General features: G+C 50.6%; 1 protein-coding gene across 1 annotated transcript in view; it reads right to left on the bottom strand.

Annotated features, from left to right (window-relative positions):
• Nucleotides 1-2,034: 2,034 nt before the first annotated feature.
• ZNF777 (zinc finger protein 777) overlaps nt 2,035-17,130 on the bottom strand; it is a 28,821-nt gene continuing 13,725 nt past the window's right edge. The window contains exons 5-6 of the mRNA XM_059396174.1: nt 6,881-7,132; nt 2,035-3,462 (exon numbers count right to left, since the gene is read on the bottom strand). Coding sequence (XP_059252157.1) covers nt 2,306-3,462; nt 6,881-7,132 — 1,409 coding nt within the window. The 3' untranslated portion in view covers nt 2,035-2,305. The remainder of the gene's footprint in view (nt 3,463-6,880; nt 7,133-17,130) is intronic.

Below are 17,130 nucleotides of genomic sequence, written 5' to 3'. Positions count from 1 at the left end.
CCAGATCGCTGTGGTCTCCTTCTCGTCTAAACATCTCCAGTACCCTCTGGTCCTCAAATTCCTGGACTAGCAGAGGTTTGGGCAGCAGTGGCCATCCACCAAGTATCTCCAGATACCTCTGCTGACATCTCTTCCGGGCCTTCGACGCGCCGGTGTGGCCAAGGACCATTTCCTCTGTCATCCCTGCAACCTCCAGCCACCGGCTCCACGCTCTGTGGCCTGCCCATTGCACCGGCTCACCCCGACGGCAGACCACAGCCGGTTTCCGGCCCGCCGGCCTCAGTCTCCGGGCCCCAACTGCCTCACGCCTCTTCCCTACTCCACAGGGGTTTCCCGCACACGCTCAAACCAAACTCTATAGTCGTGGGAGATCCCAGATCCAAGACCCTCTGGGCACGCCGAGTCGGCCTCAAGCCAACCTCCTTGACCTTGGTTTTCTACATAAACCCTTTCTCCAGTTCTGCGGGTGTCATTAGTTACTGCTTCTTCACACAGGAGCCCACGGAGCCCACTTTCCACACGCCCCCCCCCCCCTTTAAGAATCCCTGCACGGACAAGGCCTGGCCCATCTTCTCCATCTTTGGGATCCTCCCCAGCCCACAGGATCCACTCTGACACCCCACGCCCCCCAGAAGGGGTTCTGACGTCTCCAGGCTCTTCCTCCGGTGGTGGGCAGAGCACCGGTCCCGCTCTTGGCACCTCTGGTTTACTGCACACGGTGCCACCCTGGCCCTGGGCCAGGTTCTGCAGCCCGGGACCCAGACCAGCCTTGCCAGCGCTTCGTCCCGGCCCCGGCCCGCCCCTCCTCCCGCTGCTTGCTCTGCCTACCAGCCTGGCAGACAATTTTCAGGGAACAGCGAAGTCCCATCCTTTCAAATGTGACACCTCGAGCATCACGTCACCTCTCTGTGCGTCCCTCTGAAGGAGGTGGTTGGTGACCTCTTGGTCTCTTCCGAGTCAAAAATATGGCACCTTCGCTCGTGAATTCTTTTCTGAACTCCGTAATTACGCTGTCCACTCCTCTCCGCCCTCTGACTCCTGACTTAATCTTCCTCCCTCCAGTGTCCCTGTCTCTCCAGCTCTTCTCCCTGTTTTCGGCCCAAGTCTGGCCTCCCCAGGCCGAGGAGGCTGAGCCCGGCCCTCCGTGGGCCTCCAGGATTTGTCCCTCCCGATGGCCCGAATTCTCTCTAGGTCACAGCGGAGCCCAGAAGCAGGGTGAGGGTGAGTCCCTCTGCGGCCAGTGTCACGTGCCCTCGGTTTCTCTTTCTAGGCCTCACTGGAGGGCCACTGGACACGAACCAGTCCCTAGACCCAGGGTGCATCTGCGCATTTGACAACTCCAAAGAGGGTGCTTTGGTACAACATACACATAAAAAAAGGTCCCACTGGAGCCTTTTGTGGTTTCCCCAACGACTGGCACCAGGGGCCGCCGCACCCCTCCCCCACCCCTGCTTGTGCCCCCCTGCACAACGGGCCATGCCACTGTGCCCTGAGCTGCATTCGGAGCTGTCAGGGAAGTTGGCCTGGCCCTGGGGGAGGCACGTAGCTTTTGTAGTTGAACCGTGTAACTGTCTCCCCAGCGCATTCCAAACCTCCCCTACCATCGACCATCATCAACTGCGCACCCTGCTCCCCCTTAACCCCCCGACCCCCCAGTCCTTGCGGGAGCCAGCAGGGGCAGCCCTTCCGTACACCCATTCACTACCTCAAGCTCGGCAGCCCCGTCTCCTCCTTGACTTTATAATCTGTGGGATCTGCGCCCGCACCGCCGCCCAACACGGGGAAGAGCCAAGAGGGGCCCAAGGGAACCTGGCAAGTGACACTAGGCACAGGTCCCTCGGCCACCTTCTTAAGCCCTCCCCTTCAAAACCAAACAAAAACGGCAAACAGGAAACGCTCGTCTTTTAAAAATTACTCTATTATTATCAAATAGAACCACAGTATCCAAAAGGTAATTATAAAGTTCTAGTCCCCAACTAAGTGGCCCTGCACCGCCCCTCCGAGTGGCCGGCGGCCAAATCACTCCCCCCGTGCTGATTGGTTTCATCCATTTTATTGTCAAGGAAATTAACAGCCCGAAGGGGTTCCCCAGGTCCGCGCACTCCCCCCACCCGGGTAAACACGGCAGCAAGCGACCTGGTCTCACTACCCCGGTGTCCTTGGGAGGAGGGACGAAAGGAGGGGAGGGGGGCTCACAGCAAAGGGGCTGGGGGCGCCCCGGCCCCGCCCGCCCGGCTGGGGCCTCGCGGCGGCCGGCAGGTGTCCGGGGCGGGCCGGGCAGGGGCGGCGGGGGCTGCGGGCGCGCTCACTCGCCCGTGTGGGTCCGCAGGTGGTACTTGAGCGACTGCTTGTAGCGGAAGCACTTGGCGCAGTGCGTGCAGGGGTAGGGCCGCTCGCCCGTGTGCGCCCGCTGGTGCTCCAGCAGGTGGTGCTTCTGCGTGAAGCGCTTGCCGCACTCGGCGCAGTGGTAGGGCCGCTCGCCCGTGTGGATGCGCCGGTGCTCGAGCAGGTGGTGCTTGCGGATGAAGCTCTTGCCGCACTCGGGGCAGGCGTGCGGGCGCTCCCGCGAGTGCACGCGGCAGTGGTTGGTGAGCTTGGACTTCTCGCTGAAGCTCTTCTCGCACTCGGGGCACTTGAAGGGCCGCTCGCCCGTGTGAGTCCGCTGGTGGCGCAGCAGGTGCGACGGGCGGCTGAAGCTCTTGCCGCACAGGCTGCAGATGAAGGAGACCTCGTGCTTGCCCGCGTGCACGCGCTGGTGGATCACCAGGCTGATGTGCAGGCGGAAGCTCTTCTTGCACTCGGGGCACGTGTAGGGCCGCTCGCCCGTGTGCGTGATCTGGTGCTTGGTCAGGCTCGACTTGTGGCTGAAGCTGCTGTCGCACTCGGGGCACTTGTAGGGCTTGGGGCCGCCGCCGCCGCTGCCCGAGCTGGGCGACTTGGGGCGCGGCTTGAGCGCGTGCTTGGGGGCGAAGCCGGGCGCGCGCTCGGGGGACGCGTAGCCGCCGCGGACGCGGTGGATGCGCTGGTGCAGCGTGAGCTGCTGCTTGTGGCGGAAGCTGATCTCGCACTCGGCGCACTCGTACGGCCCCTCCTTGATGTGGTTGCGCTGGTGGATGATGAGGTTGATCTTGAGGCGGAAGCTCTTGCCGCACTCCATGCACGTGAAGGGCCGCTCGCCGCGCCGGTTCCGCTGCTGCTGGCTCGACGGGCCGCGGCTGTCGCCCAGGTGCCGCTCCCCGTGCGCCGGTGGCGCCAGCCGCTTCCCCGCCGGCTTGCCCAGCTGCAGCGGCGGGGGGCTCTCCTCGCCCTCGGGGGACAGCTCCCCGGGCAGGGGCGTCTGGTACATGGCGGCCTCGTAGCGCCCGGACAGCGGCCCCAGGGCCTGCAGGTGCTGCGGCAGCTCGTCCTCCTCCTCCTCTTCCTCCTCCTCCTCCTGCTCCTCGGTTTTGATCACGATCCCCTCTGCTCCAGGGACAGGGAGAGAGAAGGACACACGTCAGCGGCGGCCCGGGGGCCTGCACCCGGGACGGAGGCAGTTGCGGTGGCCTCGCCTTGGCGCCCCCGCACATTCCCGGCCCCTTGTGGGAAAACCCTCCCCTCCGCTCCCCGCTCCCCGCTGCCTGCGGTCCCCACTTCCCCGGTGCTGGAGGTGTTACCGCGCGGGCCTTGGGCTCGGTTCAGGAAGGAACCCTCTCGGGGAACCCTGTGCAGCTCAGAAGGGGCAGGCGGCCCTGCCTGTCCTCACGTTCCGGAGCGGGTGGCGGGTGAGCAGCTGCCCACATCGCCCCCCCCCCCCCCGGGGGGGGGGGCGGGGGCCGGGGGGGCCCCCCCCCCCCCCCCCCCCCCCCCCCCGGAGGGGGGCACTCGGGCCCAGGGTGCCTACCAGTTACCACCTGACACGGACCCTCCCTTTTCCACTGGAGCTACTGGAGGGCTGACTCCTCAGGCTCTAAGGCCTCCTCTACCCCAAATCCGGCAGCTTCACGGGTCTGTGGCTTTCCAGAAGGCACCTGCGGGTTTCTCCCCAGGTGTCTGTACTCCCCCTCCTCCAGCAGTCTCCCCCTCCTCTCCCTGCCTCCAAATCACACAGGCCACATACCACCCAGCTCCAGTTCCGGCTCTGCCCTTAAATCTCCCGTGACCGTCCCAAAGTGCAGCCCTCAACCACTCCCCGGCCATCGGCACTCACTGGGGTGCCTGCCCAGGGCTTAGGGCCTTGGCCTCACCTGCAGCACGACACCCACACAGGTGGTCACCTGCTGTGACCCTACCAAGTCTGAGGCTAGGGCCAAGGTTTCTCCTGCCTTTCCCCCAGCCTCCGGTGTGTGGTCCCTCCCACCCAGGAAGGGTTCCCTGAACACAACTATAGGATGTCCTCCTCCTCCCCGGCTCTCCGTCCTCTGGGCTGGCCCTTCAGGGGCCCAAGATGTTAGCTGTTCTACATGGTGTTCTAGAGTGTTCCCCGAGAATGTTAGCCCTAGAGAAAAGAAGTGCCCTCTGACTTCTGTTTGCATTTTCTTAAATGCCTTGTACTTCTGCACTCCCTAAACAGGGCTACTTCAAGAGCTCTGTTTTTAGCTACTGTGTGACACGAGAAAGGCACTCCCTTCTCTGAGCCCCTGTCAGATGGAAGCTGCTGTTACAGTCTGCTTTTGCAGAATTCTTAACAGCAAACGAACGAGAACTTTTCCAGGTCTCGCCTGAGAGCTTGTTGTTTTATTCACAATCTCTTATGGGATAAGCCAAGCAAGGATTAGCCCCATTTCACAGACACGGGGCCTCCAAGCCCAGAGATACCTAGTGATTGTTCCAAATGAAGTAAGTAAAGCCAGACCTCTGCAGAGCTTCTAACTTAGGGACCATCTAGTCTGTCCCCTCAATTGCCAGGGAAACAAACTGGTGGTGTGCTGGCCCAGGTCTTACAAAGTAGCCGGTAGTGACCACTGGGCCTTGGGACTTTCTCTTGCTCCTCGGAACCCAAGAAACAGTAGGGTCACAGTTAGGACACAGATGTGCCAGTCCCAGCTCAGGCCTCTCGTCACGGCCAGCATTGCCTGGGCCCTGTTAGGATTCTCAGCAAGGGACGCAATCTAGGATGCAAAATCCCACCAAGTACCGTGCGAACTTTCCTGAGGTCCCACTGGAATGAAGGCCCAGAGGGCAGGCTGACATTTCTACTTGAGGCCTCGCCGCAGCTCAGCCTCACGATGTGCCCTGCACCTTCCCCTGTTTTACAGAGACAGCCTGTGGATTAAAATGCTTTTGGGGGTATCATGAGGTTATTCAGAAGCAAGGGGTTAGATCCACACCTTTGACCAAGCAAGACGTCTGTGATATCTTATGAAGTGCAGAAAGGCCACCTGCAAAGGAATTCTCTACAGGCAAAATGAAAAAATGTAAAAAGTCATCAGCACTGGGGCACCTGGGTGGCTCAGTCGCTTAAGCATCTGCCTTTGGCTCAGGTCATGATCCCAGGATCCTGGGATCGAGCCCCGTATCAGGCTCCCTGCTCAGCAGGAAGACTGCTTCTCCCTCTCCCATTTCCCCCTGCTTGTGTTCCTCTGTGTTAAATAAAGTCTCAAAAACAAACAAACAAAAAAAACCCCAACAACCAATAATCAGCACCATACTTTTAAAAACCTATTAAATAAAATGGGTGTGGATACATTTCTATGATCAATAGTATAGTATCAAAACTGCTATGATAATTAATGGCTTTTTGGCACGTAAAGAAAACATCTAAAAAAAAAAACCCAAAACCTAAGTGAAGTGTGTTCCTTAAAAATTTGGTAGAATTCACTTAATTCCTATCTTACACATTATTTTTAGAATATAGAAAAAGAGAAAAAGCTTCCCAGTTCACCTTCATATAAGTTGAGTATAATCTTATTTCCAAAACTAGATGGGGGTGATTCAGGAAAGCGTCAGGCTGATTTCACGTATGACTATACCCGAAAGCCCCTGAATGAACGGCAGCTCACTGAATTTCATGCTGTGTATGAAAAGTACGCTGTGATGACCAGATCGGGTTTTTCTCAGGACGGAAAGGACTGTTCAGCGTCAATCAGCCACAAAAGATGTCCTGAGGTTAGGCCGCTGAGAGCCTACTTCCTCACTGTTCTTGAACACACACAGGGCCGAAAGTATGCAGGAGGGTGACCCAGAGATTTTATAATTAAACATGAGTGATGGCCAGATCGTACCAGGAAGAGACCATACAGTCTGTTATTTTAAAACACATTCCTGACTAGGACTGAGCTCTCTGGGTTACTGGGACTTCTAATGTGACCTAAGAACTATCAAGAACATAGCAGAGGGGCGCCTGGGTGGCTCAGTGGGTTAAGCCTCTGCCTTCGGCTCAGGTCATGATCTCAGGGTTCGAGGATCAAGCCCCGAATCAGGCTCTCTGCTCAGCAGGGAGCCTGCTTCCCCCTGCCCCACCCCCGTGCCTGCCTCTCTGCCTACTTGTGATCTCTCTCTCTCTCAAATAAATAAATAAAAATCTTAAAAAAAAAAAAAAAGAACATAGCAAAAATGGAAGTTCTAGCCTCACCATGATGGCATGACCTTGGGCAATTTGTCTGATCTTCTCTGCCTATAGAAGGGGGGAGCTGGAGAGGTGATCTCGGAGACCCCTTTGGGTCTGCATCTGACTTCGTCTTTGGCTGTAATACCTTCTTCCAAGCCCGGAGACAGACTCTTATAAATCTGGAGGCAGGAAACCCGCCCCCAAGGCCGTGCCCGGGGCTGTCATACCTGTCTATCCGTCAAGGTCAAACGACCCTGTCTGAAGGGAAGCCCAGCTTTCCCACAAGGCAGGGCCTGTCTGCAGGCCTCATGGTAGCAGCTCCCCCCACAGCCTGCACCCCCGCCAACTGACCTGCGCAGTTTCTCTGCTGCACCAGCATCTGTTTGAGCTCGCTGAACTCACTGGAGCCTTCCGTGGACTCCTCCAGCGCGTTCTCCTGTTCCTGCATGTCCAGGTCCGGCTGCTCTCCGCACGGGTCACCCAGCTCCGAGTCCTGGAAGCCGTGCTCTTCCACCTGCCCCATCAGGGGCTCCGGCGTCTCCAGACTCTCGGAGCCCTCGTCGTTGGTCTGCACCTCGATCTTGATCACGATCCCGTCGTGTGCTGCAGAGGCGGGGGGGTGGGGAGGGGGAGAGGGCAGAAAAACCCAGAACACGTTCATTGCGCGAGGTTTCTGCAGCGTAGGCTTTACATCTCAAAAATTCTCATTTTAGAGACCAGGAGAACTGTAATGCGGGGTCGAGTGAGCAGACACAGGTTTCTTGTACATCAGTACAAACTGGAGTAAAGTGAAAATAGATGTGGAGTTTGTATTCCATGACCCCTACAACTTTAACAACAGTATTATCAGGGTTTTTTTTTTGTTTTGTTTTTTTGAACAAACGGGATCTTAATTCCGTTTTCTGGGTCAGGCCAGTCAAAGTCAGCAGTTTCCCCCCCTCACGGTCAAGGTGAATAATGAAAAGGCTAGTCACCTCCTCACCCTGCCCACCTTCCTAGCCCAGGCCCCTGGGGTCCGATTCAGACAGGCCCGACACCCCCGAACGCCTTCCCAGCTCACAGTTACAAGCACGCGCGCGCGCGCACACACACACACACACACACACACACGCACGCACGCACTTGGAGCTCTCAGCTTTGTTTTAAAACAGCCTCTGATTACACACGTTGCCCTGACTTTTTTTTTTTTTTTTTTTTTAATTTGCCCAGAGGTCTGCAGGTAACTTCTCATGTCAACACACACGGGCATCATTTGACATAAATGGGACTTCGCATGTAATCTTTGAGCGCGGCATGTTTTCTCTTTCGCTTGGCCTCCTCCTCCCCTCCCTTCCCGTTTCACAGCTGCGACCTGCCCAGGCCAGCCCTGCCAGCAACCTAGCATTTTCCTCTGCACTTTTCTAGGGATTTATGGCAAACATTTATGTCTATCTGTTTTTCTCTTCTGGCCATTATTAGTTTTTAAAAAATGGGCACCTACACAGTTCTCTCCCTCCACTTCCTCACTTAGCTGTCTTGTAGAAATCGCTGCAAAGCAATTCTGGAGGCCACCGCCTTCCTCCCCAGTGCTGTCCGCCGCCCGCGGTGAGGCCGGCAGCGCGTCCCGCCGTCCGCTCCGGAGGCACCGGCGCTGTTTTGTTCCGGCCCTTCGCATGCTGAACTATCCCGCGATCACAGTGGATTTGCATGTCTCACTATGAAACAGGGGTTTAGATTTCCATGCGAGTCCCGGGAGTGGGGCCATAGAGTCAAAGGTGTGGTTATTTTTAATCTGACAGATGTCACGAACCGCTCTTGAACAAGGCTGCGACAATCCATGGTTCCACCAGCCCGGCGGGAGCCCAGCCTCCTCCCCGCCTCCCTGATGGGGACAGACGCCACTGCTCTTTCATATTTTCCTCAGTCAGACGGGTGTACGTTGGTAATTTTCTGATACTTTAATCCCACTTTCCTGATGAGGGTCATCGGATATTGTTTCTTTTCCTTGTTGGCCTTTTCAAGACGATTCCGTATCAACTGTGTTCTGTTCTCGTCAACTGGTGAGAGTTCTTTGGTTCCTGTGCTAAAGATAACCCGTTTTCTCTTATCAGCATTTCAAACAGTCCCCAAATCTAGCATCTGTCTGTTGACTCTGAGCCATCTCTTATCAGACTACTTTCTTCAAGTCTTCCCGTGGTCACACATGTCTGTCTGTCTTTTATGGCTTCTGGGTTTTCTTCGTTAAGAGGGTCTCCTCTGCTCCTGGAAGGTTCACAGGGTCTCCTGGAGTGTGTCTCAAGCTTTTTATTGCTTTATTGTATACATTAAGGCTTTTGCTCCATCTGAAATTTATTTTTATTTTGTGTGGAGTGTGAGGTAGGGGTTAAGCTTTACTTTCTTCCCCGTGGAGAGAGCTGTGCCAGCAGAAACTCCCTCACAGCTTGAAAATCACTTTTTTGTTTTGTTTTGTTTTTAAAGATTTTATTTATTTATTTGACAGACAGAGATCACAAGTAGGCAGAGAGGCAGGCAGAGAGAGAGGAGGAAGCAGGCTCCCTGCTGAGAAGAGAGCCCGATGCAGGGGCTCGATCCCAGGACCCTGAGATCATGACCCGAGACCAAGGCAGAGGCCCAACCCACTGAGCCACCCAGGTGCCCTGAAAAATCACTTTGTTAATGAAGGAAATTATAAACGTGTAGCCCATCAGCAGACGCATTTATTCCTTCACTGAATTCACTGAAGCACCGGTTACTGAGCACCAACTATGTGCGACGGGGTATTCTAATGATGTGGAAGACACCGGTGCACATAAGAGAGCTCCCCACCCTCATACACCTTACCCAAGGCAATAAACCGAATTCATACATTGTATGGGGGTGTCCGAAGGTGGTAAGTACTGTGGAAAGAGGAAAGACACCAGAAACCTCGGAAGCTAACCCAACCGTCCGTGCCCACGGAAAGCCTGCCCGCTCTCAGCCATGCCCACTCGTGATCCCCAAGCTAGAAGCCGGGAAACCAGACCCACCCAGCAGGCGGGCAGCTGATGCCACAGGACCCGAACTGGGCTCTCTTTGGTGCCCAGCAATCCTTTCACTCTCCTCGGACCTGCCACCCAGTCTCCTGCCGGCCACGGGGAGCAGCAAAATATAAAGCAGCTGGACGGTCCCGTCGCCTCGGCCACAGCCTTAAACCCGGACCCTGCCTGCCTTCCCCTACAACCAAGTTTCCGAAACCTCTTCCTCCTATTCTCGGTCTCACAAAAAGATGAGGTCACCCTCCCTCACATCCCTGTTCACTCCTGCTCCAGCTCCAAGTCACCCCGCTGACTCCCCTTTTCTCTCCCACCTGGGGAGGCACCATGGTGGCGGGGCGGGGACGGGGACGCCTCTGCTCACTGCCTTAGCCCGCCCCGTTCCTGGGGCCATCACGCTCCCCCTGCAGTGCCCGCTTCTCGCTCTGCAATCCCTACAGCCCTACAGCCACCAGCACAACCGGGACCCCAGCATCATAAAAATGCCTTCCCTCGCTTCACAAACTCCTGAAGACATTTTGCTTGCCTCCCCCCTCTAAAGCGGTTTTCAAACACGAAGCACCCCTTCGCACTTTTTTGAATAAACATATAAAACGCTTCAGTAACTGCAAAAGATGTCATTTCTGGCGTACTATAAATATTGAGGGTTTGAAATAAACTCTTCCATCACTCTTGAATGTCACCAGTGGGATCTGAGAACAGCGGCAATTTTCGACCCTCTATTATTCACTTAAAACCTACACGAACAAGTTCTTCTTTGATAGTTGAAATTTTTCTATCATTCCTTTTCACCTTGAACTTCTATTTCCATTCCCACTTTGCCCACAGAATTTTATCCCAATAGAACATCTTTTTATGCTGAGAAGCCTTTTACTGGTCTCCTGGTCTACCACTCTGCTGCAAAAATGTGTATGTAAATTGAAAGATTAATTTTGCTTTCATTTCTAATAACCATGGGGCTCTAAGTGTTGACTGTTTTCCTGTCTTAAGTTATCCTTCGTTATTAGTAGTATATAATGATACACAGATACTCAAGATAGAAAACTAAAAACTTGTTGGAAACAGCTCTTATGAGGATGGAGAGGAATTTTTTTGTCCCCTAATTAGTTTGCTTATCTGAGAATGAATATTCTTATCACATGATTGAGACAAGAGTTCAGAATCCAATCTGTTCCTATTTTTCATTTTCATGAACACAAGCATTGGCAAAGCTCATTTACATAGACATATAGATGGGCTGGCAGGGGCTCTGTTGTGGAATCGTCACTTGATTCTCTGAATTTGCTCTGAATTATAATGCTATGAAAGCACATGGTTAACACAGCATCAAAAATTGTTTCTAATGACCTATTAGCTGACAACTTAATTAGGTTCTCTTTCAATTTTGTTAAAAGCGAAGTATTGCAAGGGATCTAACTTGCAAAAGAATTCGCCATCCAGAGGTGCCTGGGGGGCTCAGTGGGTTAAACCTCTGCCTTCGGCTCAGGTCATGGTTTCAGGGTCCTGGGATCGAGTCCCACATTGGGCTCTCTGCTCAGCGGGGAGCCTGCTTCCCACTGCCCCCTCGATGCCTACTTGTGATCTCTCTCTGTCAAATAAATAAAATCTTGAAGAAAAAAAAAAGAACTTGCCATCCACGCCCCAGGGCACTACGTTTGTGGTCACATGCCCCTACGGTCTGGACTGTCTCCATAACCCAGACGGCTTTTTATAGATCGGAGAACTACTCCCTCGTAAGATGGGGACCGGGGAGGGGTGTGGCTGATGAGGACGAGCTGCATGTGTTGTGTGCCCTCACTGATGAGTTTTATGAATGAGAACAGATCAACTAAGGACTTACTGAACCATCAAAGCCATCTATGTCATGTCCCTCTTGGGAAGTCTCCGTGCGCCTCTAGGGGCATTGGTACTCCAGCTCGAGACTGCTGCCTTCCAGGACCTGCCCCGACTTCAAGACCTTATCGGCCAAACCTCTTACGATGCTCTCAGCTGCACGGAACGGTGCCCCTCTCCATGGTGTTTACTTTTCCCTCCCCTTGCAAGGTGCTGCATTTACTCATCTGTAAGCCTCTCCTCCATTTGTTAGACAGCAGGGAAGCCAGTGGTCTCCCACCAAAAAGGTTTCCCCACCCCACACAACTTTTGAAAGAGTACTGACACCCTGACTGCACTTCTAAGCAGCGATGTGTTCTCCCATTAAGAAAAAAATTAAAGACACATATCTTGCAGGACTACAGTTTATGATCAAAGGTAGAACTTCAAGCCACTGGGGAAAAGTTGTCAATAAAGGGGGTGGGAATGAAGGAGGGAGGGGCGACAACTGGCGTCACGTCAAAGTAAATCACTGGTGAAACAAAACTTTAGACGCAAATAATAAACTCATCCTAGTGTCAGGGAAAAACCAGTTTCTCTCCTATTTCTTTACGACCATGAACTGAGGAACGGGCTATTCCCAGCCCCCGGGACTCCAGATCCTCCTTCTGGAAGCTTCTGGTTGGTCACAGCAGACGTCATAGGTGCCCAACACATACCAACTCTCATTTTCAGGTGTACATTTTTTTGGGAAGAATTTCTGTAGCTTTGCCTTGACGTTGTTTGGTGATAAGGAACTGATCTAATTTGTGCTTGGTTTGTGATCTCTGTAACTACATTTATTCCTGAGAACACTTGCAAGATGGGAAATAAAGAAAAAAATCAACCCTACGAATTATTTCCAAATGTATCATGTGTTTGTGAGCACTACATTTAATAGTTAATGAAGCTGATATAATGTTCTATTTCCAGACACTTAGTGAAAATACTTGACTATTTGCCTTTTGGAATTTTCTTTTTGTTTTCTGGAGCAAGAAATATTTTATTTCAGATTTCAAGTATTTTTAGACTTTTTAAAAAGCTCATAGGCCCAAGACCTGTAATCATGTTTACTGAATAAAAAGGGCTAAGTTAAGTATTTCTATACTTAATATGAAACCCAGACGCCATAAAGTTAGTTATGGGTAAATATGAATACATAGAAACTTAAAACTGATAAAATCTGAACATACAAAAATTCAAAATATCCATTCCACATACACACACACAAATACTAAATACAAAGGTAAACCATATATTCAAAACACAGGGGCACCTGAGTGGCTCAGTCGGTTAAGCGTCTGCCTTTTGCTCGGGTCATGACCCCAGGGTCCGAGGATGGAGCCGGCATCAGAGCAGGGAGCCCGCTTCTCCCTCTCCACCCTGTTCACGCGGTCTCTTTCTCAAATAAACTAATAAATAACTATATCTGCATGCATGGGATAACTTAAAAAAAAATTTTTTTTTTAAAGATTTTATTTATTTGACAGAGAGAAATCACAAGTAGATGGAGAGGCAGGCAGAGAGAGAGAGAGGGAAGCAGGCCCCTGCTGAGCAGAGAGCCCGATGCGGAACTCGATCCCGGGACCCTGAGATCATGACCTGAGCCGAAGGCAGCGGGTTAACCCACTAAGCCACCCAGGCGCCCTAAAAAAAAATTTTTAAGACATTTTATTTCTGCAAGAGAGCGAGCAAGTGCACACCCACTCGTGTCCCAGGACCTGAGATGAAGCCAGACGCTTAAGCAACTGAGCCACGCAGGTGCCCAATATCCTTAACTTTTAAAAAGCTTTTACAGATCGATGATAAAATGATGGATAATCCAAAAGGACCATGACCAGAAGATCATTCCTAAGATAAGACATCCTTCTTATCAATAAAGGTATGAAAATAGGCACAACATCATTACAGAAGTTGAGTGAAAGCATCAAAATACTATCTTTTCTACCCATCACCATGGCAAATAATAACAAGATAAATAAAACCCACTACGGGCCCGGGTATGGGGAGAGAGGCAGTCTCACGTCTGTGTACAAACCGGAGGTGTAGTAATTAGCACAACTGCTTTGAGGGACATTTTTTTTTAATATCTTTTTTTTAAAAGATTTTATTTATTTATTTGTCAGAGAGAGAGAGTGCACAAGCAGGCGAAGTGGTAGGGAGAGGCAGAGGGAGAAGCAGGCTCCCCGATGAGTAAGGAGCCCAATGTGGGACTCGATCCCAGGACACTGGGATCATGACCTGAGCATGAAGGCAGCGGCTTAACTCACTGAGCCACCCAGGCGCCCATGTTTTGAGGGACATTTTAAAATAAATATCAAATTTTTAAATGGGTCTATCCTTGGACCCAGAAAGTCTATTTGTTTTTTGTTTTGTTTTGTTTTAAAGATCTGATTTATTATTTGAGAGACGGAGAGAGCAGGGGGAGAGACAGATGGAGAGTCTCAAGCAAACTCCGCAGTGAGCAGGAGCCTGACTAGGGGCTCAAGTCCCAGGACTCTGGGATCATGACCTGAGCCAAAAGCAGATGCTTAACCAACAAGCCATGCAGGCGTCCCCACATACCTTTTTAAAAAACATTTTAAAAATCGGGGCACCGGGCTGGCTCAGTCCAAAGAGCGTGTGACTCTTGATCTCTGGGTCCTGAGTTCGAGCCCCAGGTTGGGTGCAGAGATTACTTAAATAAATGAACTTTAAAAAAATAAAGAAAAAAAAATTTTTTAAATGCATTAAGAAAGACTTTAAGGATATGCCAAAAACTTTAAAAATCTAACAAAGCGCAGCCATAAAGATGCTGGAAAGCCAATGTCGACCATCATTTCTATGTTTTGAGCTGGTGAAGAAGGTTAATGTGGCAACACGGTTTTTACTTTCCAGTAAGTCTCTGAAGTTTCATCAGCATAATTCAGAAGGAATCAATGCAGAGAGGGAAAGCGTCGCATTATTCTCTTCACTGAATTCCTTCCAATTATGGGCTTGAGACTTTGGCTCTGTCCCTCCCCCTGCTCGTGATCTCTCTCTCTCTCTCTCTGAAATAAACAAATAAACTCTTTAAAAAGTTACACATGCACACATGTTGAGGGTTAGTTTCTCAAAACTTGTTTTGATTTTTATTTTTAAAAATTTTTTTAAATAAACATTTATTTTGAGATATTTCTAGATTTACAGAAGAACTGTGACATTAGTACGGAGGAACTCCTTTTGTGACATCACTTTAAGCCTGCTGTGGTCTCCTTGGATTTATTTTATCATTTTCAGGTTTAGGTCACAAAGCTAATCCTCCTCTTAGGGATAAATGTGAAAGCGAACCTTGACACAGAAACTTTACTCTGTCGTTAACATCCATGATACTGTTTTTACATGAAGTTTAAAAAAAATTCTTTAAGATTTTATTTATTTGAGAGAGAGAGCGAGCTCACAGAAGGAGAAGCAGACTCCCCACAGAGCAGGGAGCCCAACAGGGGGCTCTGGGATCATGACCTGAGCTGAAGGCAGACGCTTAACCGACTGAGCCACCCAGATGCCCCACATGAAGTTTTTTTAACGTTACCAAAGCTTTAACAATTTTCAGCACTTGTTTTTAGAAAGTTCTCCTCCACGCCCAGCCGCACTTCCCCAGAGCAACACTTCCAATCCCTCCGGCTGACTCTTCTGTTATCCCCTTCATAACTCTAAGGAACACTCCTCTTGCTACTCCTTGAATTATCTTTCTTTCCTTTTTCAAAGATTTTATTTGTCAGAGTACGCGCGAGAGCAAACATGTGCTTGTGCACAGGCGGAGGAGCAGAGGGAGAAGCAGGCTCTCCGCTGAGCAGGGAGCCTGAAGTGGGGCTCGATCCCAGGACCCTGAGATCATGACCTGAGCCCAAGGCAGATGCTTAACCCACTGAACCACCCAGGTGCCCCCGGAAGCATCATACTTTTGTGTCGTGGATGTATTCGAAAAGTCCCTCGAATTTTCAGGGTAAACATCACCTGTCGGCTTCCAAGAGCTGGACAGGAGGCCCTCTCTCCCCGTCCAGGCGAATCTCTTCCAAATCCCCGAGACTTCCATTTTAGTTTGCAAGTCCGCTTGGAGGAATTTCGGGCATTTACATTATTAGATCACATAAATGTTATAAAACATTGGACCATGGAGTATACCATAGCTATTCTCTATGTCTTTTGCTTTCGCTGGAGCTCACAATTCTTTCCTTGGCTCAGCTTACGAATTTCCTTAAGTCAGCTTCAAACTCCCCCATCTCTTCTGTCTCTCCTCAAAGCATTCGGACATAATGAGTATTTCTCAGTTTCATCGACTTGGGAGAACAATTTTCTACAACCTCCTGATGTGCCCCAGTGTGGACTGGTTGCCTCCAGGTGCACAGCTGTCTTCTTACGATCCCCCTTGGGACCACCCCCCTCGCCTCGCTTCTGCTAGAACTCCCAACACATCTTTCTTTGTGTAAGCAACTTGCCTCCCCCAGTTGGAGGAAGGGTGCACAGGAGACGACCTTGAAAATGTCTGGATTTCATCTCTCACATTTAATTCGAATCATCTGGCCGATATAAAACTCTAGAATGGTTGGAAAATATTTTCCAATTTTGAAATTTTAGAGAATTTTAAAGGTATTGCTCTACTGTCCTTTCCCGATATCACTGAAAAGTCCAAAGCCATTTTAATTCTTGTTCCTTTGTATGAGCTTTTTTTTTTCCTCTCCGAAGACTTGTGGGATCATTTTGACCTCAGCTGCCCGGAAATTTCTTGCTGATGTATCGAAGGCACGAGTCTGTTTTCATCCACTGTTCTGGATATTTGCTGGGCTCTTTCAATCTAGAAAACCGTGTCTTTCAGTGCTGAGAATTTTCCTTGAATTACTGCATTGCTAATTCCTTCTTCCCTATTTTTGCTATTTTTTTCCCTTTCCTTTCCTGTTCTTTTCTTTTCTCTTCTCCCTTCTTCCTTTTGTGATTGTTGATATTCCTATTATCTGGATGTTGGACTTCCATCCTTTACTTTTTAAAATTCTGTCACTACTTTCTTTTTTGACTTGTGCTCTATTTTCTGGGACATGTGCTCAACTTTATCTTCTAACACTGCTAGCTGGGAGTTTTTAATCTGTAGTCTTTTTAAATTCCCAGAGTTCCTTTCTATTCTTTTTTTTATAAGCATCATACTTAAAAAATATTTTCTTTATTTATTTAACAGAGAGAGAGGGCAAAGCAGGGAACCAGGGGACAGAAGGAGACGCAGGCGCCCCACTGAGCAGGGAGCCCGATGCGGGACTCAACCCCAGGACCCTGGGATCATGACCTGAGCCAAAAGCAGATGCTTAACCCACTGAGCCACCAAGGTGCCCCAATAAGCATTATACTGTCGTGTCATGGATGTATTCACTTCTTTTATCTCCTTATGGAATGTGAAATACATATGTTATATATATTACATAAACAAATATATACATATGTGTTTAAACCCAGTTTTAAAAATCTCTCTGCATAGTCTCTGTTTCCTTGAAATTTATTTTTTCTTTCTTTTCCTTTGCTCTTTCTATATTAGAGGCTTTCCCCAAATGTCTGCAGTAATGGTTATCTACTTATATTTAAAAGTAGAACACTCAAAAGAGATTGAAAAGTTTGGTGCCTTTAAGTAGGGCTTACTGGTGATGGGCTTCCCACTGGGATGGCTTGGCTGAGTCATTTTCTGGGAAGATGCCATGGGCTGGTCCCTGAAGTCTCCATGCAAAACGCATCCAATAT

Source organism: Mustela nigripes, chromosome 4 (genome assembly GCF_022355385.1).
Source record: "Mustela nigripes isolate SB6536 chromosome 4, MUSNIG.SB6536, whole genome shotgun sequence".
In the NCBI taxonomy this organism is placed as follows: domain Eukaryota; kingdom Metazoa; phylum Chordata; class Mammalia; order Carnivora; family Mustelidae; genus Mustela; species Mustela nigripes.
The sequence above is the reverse complement of the archived record's forward strand: the minus strand, read 5'-3'. Positions and strand labels throughout refer to the sequence as shown.